Raw genomic sequence first — 12324 nt, 5'->3', positions numbered from 1 at the left:
AGTTATTGCAGCTTCCCAGCAGACATCTCTAAAGCAAGCCCATTGCTCCTCTATGTCATCATTTGTTACCTGCAATTCTTCAGATTCATCAGGCTGCTGGATTTTAAACTCCCTCCTTCAATCAAATATTTCTTTTCTTGTTAACTTGTCTTTTAGCTTTATTCTAACTGTTCCATTGACAAGGTAGTGGTTACTTCCTGCCTTAGAATTTGTAAAAGATCTTGCATCCTGCAGTGACCTTCTGTGCCATCTGTTTAGGCAACACAATCCAATTGTTTTTCAGCAATTCCATCATTTGATTTGCCTGGTAGTTTGTGTTTCCTGAGATGAGGGAAAAGTATCCCCACCAATGGCACAAGTTATACGTGCTGCACATCTCAATGAATCTTTTACCATTTGCTATCTGACTCTCAATTCCATGTCTATGAAATGCTCAGATCCAAGGCTGCCATTACCAACTTGGGCATTCATATCACCCATAACCAGAACTACATCATAAGCATAGACTTGGTTTAGTACATCTTGCAACTTGTTGTAAAATGCACCCTTTGCTTGTTCATCATGATCATTGGTAAGTGTGTAATGCTGGGTGGTAGTTAATTAACATGATTTGTAACACAATGTGCTCTTATAATTCATGAGTTGACTGGTTCCCATTCTTGTAGAGGTTATGTGTTGTCTTTTGGTCAAGGGGTATTCCAACTCTCTCTTCAGGAGTATCACAAATAGAGTACCATGATACCAACTGAATGGAGTATTCCACATTCAGTCCATCTCATTTGCTCCCTCTGGGAATACTATTATTGACCTGAGACTGACTCAAACTTCTTGACTCAGTTTCCCAATGAACCCACATGGTTCTCACATTCCAAGATCTGATTTTAGCTCTTAGGATATCTTGTTTCAGGTGATGAACTCCTTAACAGGTTTTGTGTACCACTGTCATACCTCCTTTTGAACTCAGTGATTCCAAAAGGCTGGGATCTCTTTCAAGCTGGCCAACCGAGACAGACTCTTGTATCTGGGTTTTTCCATAACTACAACTTTTACATACACTGGTATTAGTCTGACTCACAACCATAGGTCCATGACTCCTTATCCAATATGTACGGAGGAGCCCATACCATATATGGGGTTCCTTCATCCACCAGCCGAGGGACACAATTGGTAGTTTAGGATGCCCCAGGATAATGGCATGGTTGTAGGGTAATAAGGGGTTGTCTGCATGCGTGTGGTGGGTTTTGGTCTCACACAGAACTACCCTTATGTCAGGTGTCAGAGAAAGATTTGAGATGGAGAAATGCTGTCTCTCTCACTGAGAGCATAAGACTTAGGAGTGAAAACTGTATTTTCAAAGGAGCACAGTCCCAGATAAAAAATGTTCCCTTTCCTGATGCAACCATCATGTGAAACAACTTTTCTGTATCTCATCATGTCTCAATCCTTAACTCTTCTTCTTGACCTGAAATTCTTAACCCTCTTTGATAATAAACAAATGCTACTTCTGTTCTCTTCTCCCCCGATCCCTTTGCTTTCTCCTAGTTCCTTGTACTAATTTTCCCAAAAACTCTAAATCTGGTGACCTCCTGTTCTCATTGGACCTTTTTTTCACCCCAACTTTTCTGTACCTGTTTATGTTACTTCTATGAAATATTGTACTGAAATAGCTGTTCTTGACTACGTCTTAATGAAAGATGCTATATAGAAATATTTAAACATTTTTAGCCAACAAATTATTTTTCAGAAGTACTTTATAAATGTTTCTGAAGTTCTCCTAAAGTTTCCTTCAGTCTCAATTATTTCCAATAAAAGCCAGTTCAGGATTGTTAACACTGTAAATAACACAATTAAACCTCCTGTTAACAACTTGCTTTTTAGGTCTATAATTAAGAGTAACATAGTGTAATTCCACTGTTGTTTTGCTGATTTGCAGGTGTAACAAGTAATATCATTCAACCCACTCCACAAAATATCCCAGCTGTAGATCCTTCCCTTTACAGTGCTCAATCTGCAGGTAAGGCAATGGCATTTTTTGTTTTTGCTTATGACTTACTTTGCACAAAAAATAGTTTGAGGAGAAACAGAATCAAATTTAAGTAATGTTGACAATTCACAAATAAAAGAGTATTGCTCTTTGGGGGTAGGAACTGCTTTTCTGTGCTTGATGACATCACCTAGCACATTCAGAGTGCTAATGAAATGCAAATGTCTTAAAACCGTTAATAATACCCTGATATATAACTTTTGGCTATTACCTCATTAAATCCCCTAGCTAACTAAAGCATGGTCTCTACTTAGAACCATGTTTCTGAAAAGCCCAGGTGCTGCAAAAATTAGAGTTGGGCGATTAGATAGGTAATACTCATCCTCTGAATTGGTATTGAACTAATGAGCTATTATTGTGATAGGGACTCTGTGCTGCTATTTTTCAAATGAGATTTAGAACCATCCCAGTACAGTAAAAATGATGATTCTGGTGGTGTGGCTAAATTCCATGTTGGGTAATCACTGAACATTCCATCTACCTAAAATGGTCCTCACAGGATCAATTGAAGTTGTTATTCAATTCCTTCCTAAAATAATCACACAAAAAGACATTTCTGTACTGTCTCTGCTGCAGAATACCTGTTGTATTCCACGCCAGAGACAGCACATGTCAGTTGTAAATAATCCCTGTATGAAATTAGCTAACTTAATATAATGCCTGTCTGTGATTATCAATCACTTAGCCAAAGTTGGCTTTGAATCCAAAATATGTTTACTTATATATTTCCATCTGTCTGTGGTGTTATATTTGCACCCATTGCCATACTATTTCTCCTATTCATAAGTTCATTGTTCTCTCTGTATATACATGTGAACTAACCTTAGCGAGAAACCATACTCTGAGAAAGGTGTGGTCTGACTAGAAACCAGAATCCTCCTAGCACTGACACTCCATTGAACGAGTCCATTAATCTTTCTGCCACAGTTTTCCATCTGCAAAAGTGAGGTAGTACCAAGATAGGTTATGTTGCTGTGTAAAAGTTAGTTAGTGTTTCTGTGTGGCTTGTATAATTTTGATACTGTACTCAATAAACTAAGAGACCTATTTAAAGGTTGTGTGGTACATAATTCATTAAAATACATTTTTTCTTTGAGATATTAAAAGGCTACTTAGCAGTCTGCTCTTTGAGTATAATTAGGCTTGGAAGGATTAGATTTTTGATGGTAAATGTCAGGAAATATCAATTGACAATCTACAAACTGACAAAAAATTACCATCAATAATAATCTAAATTTATAGATAAGCAAAGTAAAAAAAATGCTGCTTGAGAACTTATTAGAGTTTGATTTAAGGGTACTTACTTCGTATATTTTGATGATATTGACAGATTTTGTTTTAACAATATTAAAGCTTTAACTTTTTGGATCTCAGGGTCTACTGTCATTAAAAATTATTATTTGATTCCCCCATTAATTTCCCACATCGGTGTGAACTTAAATTGATAAAAATAAAAGAAGCTTTAAAATAAACATTGGCTGCTTCTGCTCCGCCCCCCCAGCTAGAGTGTCTGTCTAGCTCCTCCCTGTAATTTTCCCGAAATGCAGGAGTGAGCGTCAATGTCTTAGCTATGGCTGCACTAGAGATATTACAGCAGCACAGCTGAACCAATGAAGTTGCGCTGCTGTAAGCTTTCGAATGTAGCCGCTGTAAACCGATGGGAAAGCGCTCTCCTTTCAGGTTAATTACTCCAGCCCCCACAACCAGTGGTAGCTATGTTGGTGGGAGAAGCTCTCCCACCAACATAGCATTGTCCATACCAACGCTTAGGTCGGTGTAACTTACGTCGCTCATGGGGGTGGCTTTTTCACACTGCTGAGTGACGTAAGTTATACTGACATAAGTGGTAGTGTAGACGTAGCTTAGGCTTAGTGTCTGTGAAAGTTCTGACTCCTACAGTCAAACATCGCCCAACTGGTTGACAGTTTCATTGTACAAATAAGCCAGAACTGTGTGGCAACTTCGTACAGCACCTGCATGCATTAGTTCAATGCAGTTTAGTCATTGTTTTTGATAGCACTAAATTTCATTACATTTATTCACCGGTTACATGATGTTTTATGTAAACTTTGTATGCGCCCATAAGCTTTTTTTGCCAATGACGTAGTGTAGTAAAGCCACCTGTACCTTCTTGTACAAGTGATCCTATTTGGAATTAATAACCATTTTGGTTTTCCGCCCACAAAATAGAAATAATAATTACACATTTAAGATGACTAAATGTAAATGAATACATCTAGGAAGAAAGAATGTAGGCTATTCTTACATGATGGAGGACTTTATCCTGAGAAGCAGTGACTCTGAGGAGAAAAAATAAAGATTAGGGAGTTGTGGTGGAAATCAGCTGAACATGAGCTCCCAGTGTGACGCTGTGGCAAAAGGGATAATGGAATCCTTGGGTGCATAAACGGGAATCTCAAGAAAGAGTAGAGAGATTACTTTGGCACTGTTGTGACCGCTGCCAGAATACTGTCTAATTCTGGTGCCCACCATTCAAGAAGGATGCTGATAAATTGGAGATGATTCAGAGAAAAGCCACAAGTTTGATTAAAGAATTAGACAACAAGCTCTGTCAATTTAGCTTAACAAGGAGGAGGTGAAGGAGTGAATTGATTATGGTCTATATGAACCTACGGGGGAACAAATGGGCTCTCTCTGATCTAGCAGAGAAAGATATAACATGATCCAGTGGCTGGAAGTTGAAGCTAGACAAATTCAGACTGGAAATATGACGTACATGTTTAACAGTGAGAGTAATGAACAATTGGAACAAAATAGCGGATTCTCCATCACTGGCAATTTTAAAATCAAGATTGGAATTCTTTTTTCTTTCATGAGTGTTTGCTCGCGTCAATTCCATTCTAGGTGTGTGTGCACCCTGTGCGTGGCTGTCAGAGATTTTTGCCTTAGCAGTACCCGTAGGGCGGGCTGTGGCACCCTTAGAGTGCTGCACTCATGCTGCGGTATATCAGGCGCCCTCAGCGCACGCCCTCTCAGTTCCTTCTTACCGCCTGTGGTGGTCAGTCAGAGCACCTGTCTTGCTTGACAAGAGTTAACGGTTTTCTTCCCTTGGACTCCATGCCTTTGGGCCTCGTGTATATTGTTGATAGTGTTAAGTAGTTGTTAAGTGTTAGTTAATAGGGTCCCAGCGGGGACTTTATCCCAGGCCAGGCATGCCCCGTGCTCCTGGGTTTAAGACCTGCTTGGGCTGCAGCAGGCCTATGCCTGTGAGTGACCCCTCTAACAGCTGCCTTAAGTGCTTGGGGGAGTCACACATCAAGGAGCATTGCCAGATCTGCAAGAACTTTCAGTCCCGCACCCAAAAGGAGAGGGATATTCACCTCAGGGCTCTCCTGATGGAGTCCGCTCTCCGCCCGGCTTCCGAGCCTTCCACACAAGCCACACCGAGCATCAGACGGGCTCTGACCTTCTCATTGATATCCATTCCCTAAGTCAGCGCAATTATTCATTGCTGTTGCAGACAGGATGAAGGGTTGCCCGGTGTCAGCCAGAGAATCTTGTCTTGGATCACGGCCTGCATCCGCTACTGCTACAAGCTGGCGAAGGTGCCTCCGCTGGCAATCATGATAGCTCATTCAACTAGAGTGCAAGCGTCTTTGGCGGCCTTTTCTGTCGATTCAAGAAATTTGTCTGGCCGCCATTTGGTCATCCGTTCATACGTTTGCGTCACACTATGCACTGACTCAGCAGGCGCGAGACAACGCTGGCATTGGCAGAGTGTGCTACGAGCTGCACGACTGTGAACTCCAAGCCCACCTCCATTGATACTGCTTGCGAGTCACCTAGAATGGAATCGACATGAGCAAGCACTGGAAGAAGAAAAAACGGGTACCTACCTTTTGTAACTCTTGTTCTTCGAGATGTGTTGCTCATGTCCATTCCATTACCCGCCCTCCTGCCCCTCTGTTGGAGTTCTTGGCAAGAAGGAACTGAGATGGCGTGGGTCGGTGGTGCCTGATATATTGTGGCATGAGCGCAGCACTCTAGAGGGCGCCACAGCAGGCTCTACAGGTACTGCTAAGGCAAAAATCTCTGACAGACGTGCATGTGAGCGCACGCATACCTAGAATGGAATGGACATGAGCAACACATCTCAAGGAACAACAGTTACGAAAGGGGGGTAACCATTTTTTCTCAGTTTTAAAACAGATATGTTCTAGGAGGAATTATTTTGGGGAAGTTCTGTGGTCTGTGTTATACACGAGAGCAGACTAGATGATCACAGTGGTCTCTTCTGGCCTTGGAATCTGTGAATCTATTAATTTAAATGATATAGTAAAAAAAATTCAGTTACATTTTGAATATCTTAACTGTTTCTTTTTAATAGGAAAAGAAATTTTCACTCCTTTAAATAATTATGGTTCCAATTAGTGCATTGTTCATATATTTAAAGAATGGTTAAAGTACTGCTAACACATACTAATAATTTTAATTACCGTCACAGCTTTGATTTTCTATAGACTATATCTAAGGCCTTGCCTACACACACAGTGCACTGGTTTCATTAAAACTGTGGTTTTAAACCAATTTATTTAAACTTGTCCAAGTTGTGAGTACCAATTTAAATTAAACAATAAATCGGATATTATGTAAAATATCAATTGTTTTTCTTTCAAAAACTGCTTTCCTTTCTCACTACATGATTTTCTTAACCCTCCTCAAAATGCCCTTCAATTTCTGCATCATGTTCCTAATTGCTGAGCTGAAAGAATCATAGCTGGTGGAAGTTAGGTTAGATTGCAAATGACTATTAAATTTCAGTAATGAATATAACTACTATACTAATATTATTTTTGGATCAATACAGAGTCCAGTTTATTTCAGGATTGGTACAGCATAGCTTTTCCCATGTGTCAATATTTTTCTTGCCTTTAAATTATATAGGTTGAAATTAATTAGTTACTAAATGGACAGGCCTTCTAAATGACAGCTTTGAAATAACTACAAATATTGTAGTTTTTCTCCACATCATTTCCAAGTAAATACTTTATTAAAGTATTTCAGGAAAATTACAGTTGACATTTTTCTATACTCTTTCTCCATTGTGAGCTGCTGACTTTAATAGGAGCTGAGGCTGCTCGGCACCGTATAGAATGAAGCCCTGACTGGGTAAACTTTGGTTTATAAATTAAAATTGCTAGAACCTTTTTCTAAAGTGTTGATATGGTGATATCTGAAGGAGGCATCATAAAAAATAAGACTTTATGCCAACAAAACATTAATAGAACTGGTGCTGTAAAAATAAGATTAGGTTGGTTAATTTAGGCTTCCTTCCAGTAAATTAGTTGAATACTGGAATGATGCCTTGTCTGTTTTCTAAAGAATGACTTTCTAGTTTCTTTTGGCATCATAATATGAAGGAAAAAATGTCTAAGGGGAACTTGTTCTTCTTTTACTTTTCATACATATAGCCCAGTGTGGTGATGGAATTCAGCCCAACTGGTTTGACTCAGTTAAATGTCACTTAGGCCATGAAATATGGACAAATATATACATACCATGTATGTACGAGTATATTTTAAAAAAAGGCGTAAACTGGCTCATCTGATTCACTAAAGTACACTGCCGTCATACAGTAATCGTACAGGTTTGACAGGTGCCAGATGCCAGAATATTCAACAGCTATTCTGTCTCAGGCTTTATATTTTGAAGATGAAAGTAGGTGCAGGTATGGAGTGTTTTCATTTTGGATAAAATTGAACCTCAAGAGCTTCTTTCCTGGTCATATGCTGTTTGTTTTGGAGGGCTGGTTGTTTCACTGACATGCTTTTACTGGTGAATCTCAATAATACTAAATGTTTCCGCACTGTACAACAGTGGTAATTATCATCTGGATTTGGCTGTTTTGTGCATGCTGATTTCTTGCCATATAACAAAATTGAACCCAAAAGGCTCTCATTTTATAATTTGCTTTGATTGGCTGATATGTTGTCCATCTATAGTAATATAGATACTTAAATCATTATTTAACTTAATCATCTGAAAAATCATTGGTAATTATTCATCCAGGACATATGAATCAGATTCAAATAAGGTTAAACTGAAGTTAAAAATTTTAAAACAAGCTTTAAAAATTGTATATAGATTTTGCCCACTAAACTATTTCTATCAATTGACAAACTAAAAATCTGTACTGTAGATTTAACTTCTTTAAGCAGAATACAGGAACCATAAAATGTATTTTCCTGGGGAAATGGAGTAGTAATAATAATAATTAATAATACCTAGCTATTATTTGAAAATTAACAAAGATATTTAGTTTTTAATATTTACAGTTTTACATTTTTTTATTGGCCCAAAATCAGCTGCCTAAAAGTGGAAAAATGGATTATGAAGTAAACACATAATATCTACACAGTTCATGAGTTTCAGAAAAGGAGATCTGGCTGAACAGAACTGTACAGGATAAAATTCATAAAAATATGTTTATATTCATGTTTAAACATTCAAAGAATTAAGTTTACAATGTCTGAGTTTAAACAGGTTTTCTGTTATTAAAACCCCCATCATATAAGAAATGAATGCTAAATAAATATTCATTTTAAATAGTAAAATATTATGACCTGTTATAATAGGTGTTATGGGAGCCCTGGCTTAAATAAATTCATATTAACGTCCAATATAACACATCGTTTTTAAACAAAAATTTTCTGATGAATATGCCAAAGTAGATCCCTAAGGACCACCATTTTTCACCTTGAGTAGCACTGATAGAAAGTGGGATTATTTACAGGGTAAAATATACTATTCATTATGAGTACAGGTTTCAGAATCTGGCCCTAAATTATATGGCTTACGTGGGCTTTAGCCTTAACTTTCATTGACTTGGTTAAGCCCTTGATGCAATGCATTTAAGCACATGCTTAACTTTAAGCATATCAGTGGGACTATTCACATGCTGGTCTGCTGAATCAGGGTTTACGTCTCCAACATTTTTTTTGAAAAGTAGGAGTGTGTGTGTGTGTGTGTGTTTGAGAAGTTTATACAGATCAATGTTTGGGTTTGTTATAAGAAAGCTTTTGGCTGGTGTTTGTCAGAATTACAAAGATAGGTGAAGAACAGGAGTACTTGTGGCACCTTAGAGACTAACAAATTTATTAGAGCATAAGCTTTCGTGGACTACAGCCCACTTCTTCGGATGCATATAGAATGGAACATATAATGAGGAGAATTAATAGAGCAATCTTGCTTTCTCTGATTACATAAAACTGAAAATATTGCAGATATGTTGATAATATTCGGACAAATGCTTTAGTCTGTTTCTCAGTAGGTAAAAGTAGAAATGTAGTATTTGTGCAAATATCTCAATAGCGGATGTTTCTGTATCTGGAAGATTATACAGATAGGAAGAGAATGGCTTCAGCTGTGAGTGTATTATTCCATGCTGAGAGTAAAACAGTTACACAATAAACACATAAGCCACTGTCCTTGTTTCATGCAGGTTGTAACATGATTACAGTTAACTTACTGTAGTTTGAAAGCTCTTCTGAGCTACCTTAGATAAAGGGCAGATCTTTCTCAAAGGTATTGGTTTACTCATAAAAGGCACTGGATCACATAAATGTCCAGATTTTGAAGGTCCCCATATAATATTAGAATGACACCAAAGAAACTGAGAATTATACATAAAAATGAACTTAAAATAACGGAGTAGGACCAGCACTTCTTCTCATGCTCTTTGTTAATATAAACAGACTATTTCAAACATTTTAAGTAAAGCATTATGCTTGATCTGAGATAAAGTCCTGAATTTTCTTATATTTTTACTTTTTAATTACCTTGTTTTTGCAGGGGAAGTCCGTTTGACACCAGAGGACTTTGCCAGAGCTCAGAAATATTGCAAATATGCTGGCAGTGCTTTGCAGTATGAAGATGTGAGCACTGCTGTGCAGAATCTACAGAAGGCCCTCAAGTTACTGACTACAGGCAGAGAATGATGCCTTTGTCCAACAGATTCATGTCTTTTGCCTAAAGAACTAACAATCTATTACTTTACCTTCTGCCTATCAGGGGCACAGTTACATGAAAGCTCTCAATTCCATTGACCATGACAATGAAATCTGTGTCTCAGTATCAGATCCCTGATGTAGCACTAATCAGCAAGCTCAACCAGTTTTCATTTTCCACACAGTGGAACTGGAAACATGTGGATGCAGTGATGTGATCAAGATACTGGAGAATGCACTCTGAACACTGCTTAAGAGTTAGAATTAATGCTACAATATTTAGAATGTTTAAGGAAAAACATGGAATCTCTCTTTACCATTTTGGAAAAACAAAGTAATATGCTCTACTAGTATTGAGTCTGAATTTATCACTGTTAATAAACTTTAAAATGAAAAATGGCTTTGGGACTGGAAATAAAAATTAGGGCTTTTCTACTGAAATTTAGATAGCAGGAGTGTGGGGCCAGATGGATCATGAAATGATCTTAATGTACATCCAGAAAAGTCCTTTTTAAAAAATACAACTAAATTGTTTTGGTATTATCTGAGACTAAGTTAAAGGTGGGAGGCTTGAAAAGAAGAATACTGAGATTTAATTGATAATTTATTGCACTGGAACATCCATTTCTTGAAGCTTTGGGCAAAGACATTTAGATGCTCCTCTTCCCCTCCCTCCCCTTCCCCCCACCCCCACGCACATGTGTGAACTGCTACATATTGGTTTTGGTAACTGATTCTTACTCATTTTGCATGGGCAATTTAAATTTTATATATTAAGGATGGTTAAAAGAAGGTAGTACTAGTGTTAACTAGAGATGAGCCCAAAGCCCAGATGCTGACAGCGTGGATTTAAGCTTCACAGCTGCCCCATTTCTTTCACCAACCAAATGACTGGACTTTGACACCTTCATAGTCTCTGTTTAGATCCAAACTTTGCAGCTGAGGTTCATCTCTAATGTTAGTGCAACAGAGTATCCTCCCCTGCTTGCTTTCTGTGGAGATTTGGGGGATTCTAGAATTGATTAAAATATTTTGGAATTTGAACTCTGAACACTTTATGAGCTGTGTTCTGGGGAATTATGGAGCTATTGATTGTTAAAACTGCATCCATGCTGTATAAAAATAAATGAATAAAAGATTCTTAAATTAGTATGACAGCCTTAAATGAGTACACTATAGAGTTTGTCTATTTGTATAATACATCTTTGAATATCAGTGAAACCTGATAGACGTCATTCTTTACAAAATACCAACTCAGATGTGCACACCTGTTCATGCCTATGCTATTTTCCAGGGATGGAAATATAGCTGATATTTAAAGTACATAAAAGCAGCCCAATGGTATGTAAAATCTGGTGCACAAAGCACATCCAGTTAAGACTGGAAGCTCTGTTCAACAGCATGTTTGAAAAGGTAATGTGATCATTTGTAATGTATTCTTAAGCATTTTAACGGAGTACAAATTAATTCATAAAATAAGTTCATTCTTACATTTTCCCATTATGGGATAGAATCCCAACTTAGACAATGTTTGTCTGTTTAAGGGACATTGTTGCAAGTTTAGAACAAACAATTCTGAAACATGACTGACAATAACTTTCTGTAGCTCTCGGCAATGAGCTCATGGTTCATTATAGTACTTCAGGTCAGAGATGCTTCAGTTTGCTGAACAAGCCCTTCTCACCATCATACTAAACTACTGGTAAATTCTTCCATGTATATATTATGAAGGGGTTTTATTGTCACTAGAAAAGCTGGATTTTAAGAAAAATGATACGTGGAATTATCGACCTAGAGAAACCTGTTGCAATCTAGAAATAACTGTAAAAGTGTACAATTTGGTATAGCACTTTTCATCTTAGGATCACACAGCTACTTATAAATATTAAAGAATAAAGCCCCAGAGTACCCCGGGGAAGAAGCTAAGTTTTACTAGCTGTCGGATTTATAAATTAAGTAAATGTTACGCTTTGTTCTAATAATGTTTCTCAAACGAGTACAGTGTTAATCGGGGCTTTTAAAATTAAAAATAAGTTTTCTCTTGGAAGAATTTAGTGACCCAGTGCAATGGATTAGAAGGAAATAATTGAGTAGAACTATACACTGAATTTATAGGTCGCTCAAGGAGAAGGACTGGCTGCTGGTTACAAGTAATATGTTAAGTCTCCAAGGAGCATCATTAGTACAGCAGCCACAGGCAGTTCCATCGGGGCAGCAGTTGCAGCATCTAGCTTTTCCCACCAGATGAAAATTTCAGGGTGATGTCTGCGAATGGGATGGAAATTTAAAATGAGTTGAACTAACAGGTTTCCA

General features: G+C 37.7%; 1 protein-coding gene across 1 annotated transcript in view; it reads left to right on the top strand.

The window, feature by feature from the left end:
* The window catches only part of VTA1 (vesicle trafficking 1), a 77270-nt gene extending 66109 nt beyond the window's left edge, over nt 1–11161 (top strand). Inside the window, exons 7-8 of the mRNA XM_054023251.1 lie at nt 1934–2014; nt 9857–11161. Of these exons, the coding sequence (XP_053879226.1) occupies nt 1934–2014; nt 9857–10002 (227 nt within the window). The 3' untranslated portion in view covers nt 10003–11161. The remainder of the gene's footprint in view (nt 1–1933; nt 2015–9856) is intronic.
* The last annotated feature ends 1163 nt before the right edge of the window (nt 11162–12324 follow it).

Source organism: Malaclemys terrapin, chromosome 3, assembly GCF_027887155.1.
Source record: "Malaclemys terrapin pileata isolate rMalTer1 chromosome 3, rMalTer1.hap1, whole genome shotgun sequence".
In the NCBI taxonomy this organism is placed as follows: Eukaryota; Metazoa; Chordata; order Testudines; family Emydidae; genus Malaclemys; species Malaclemys terrapin.
The sequence above is the reverse complement of the archived record's forward strand: the minus strand, read 5'-3'. Positions and strand labels throughout refer to the sequence as shown.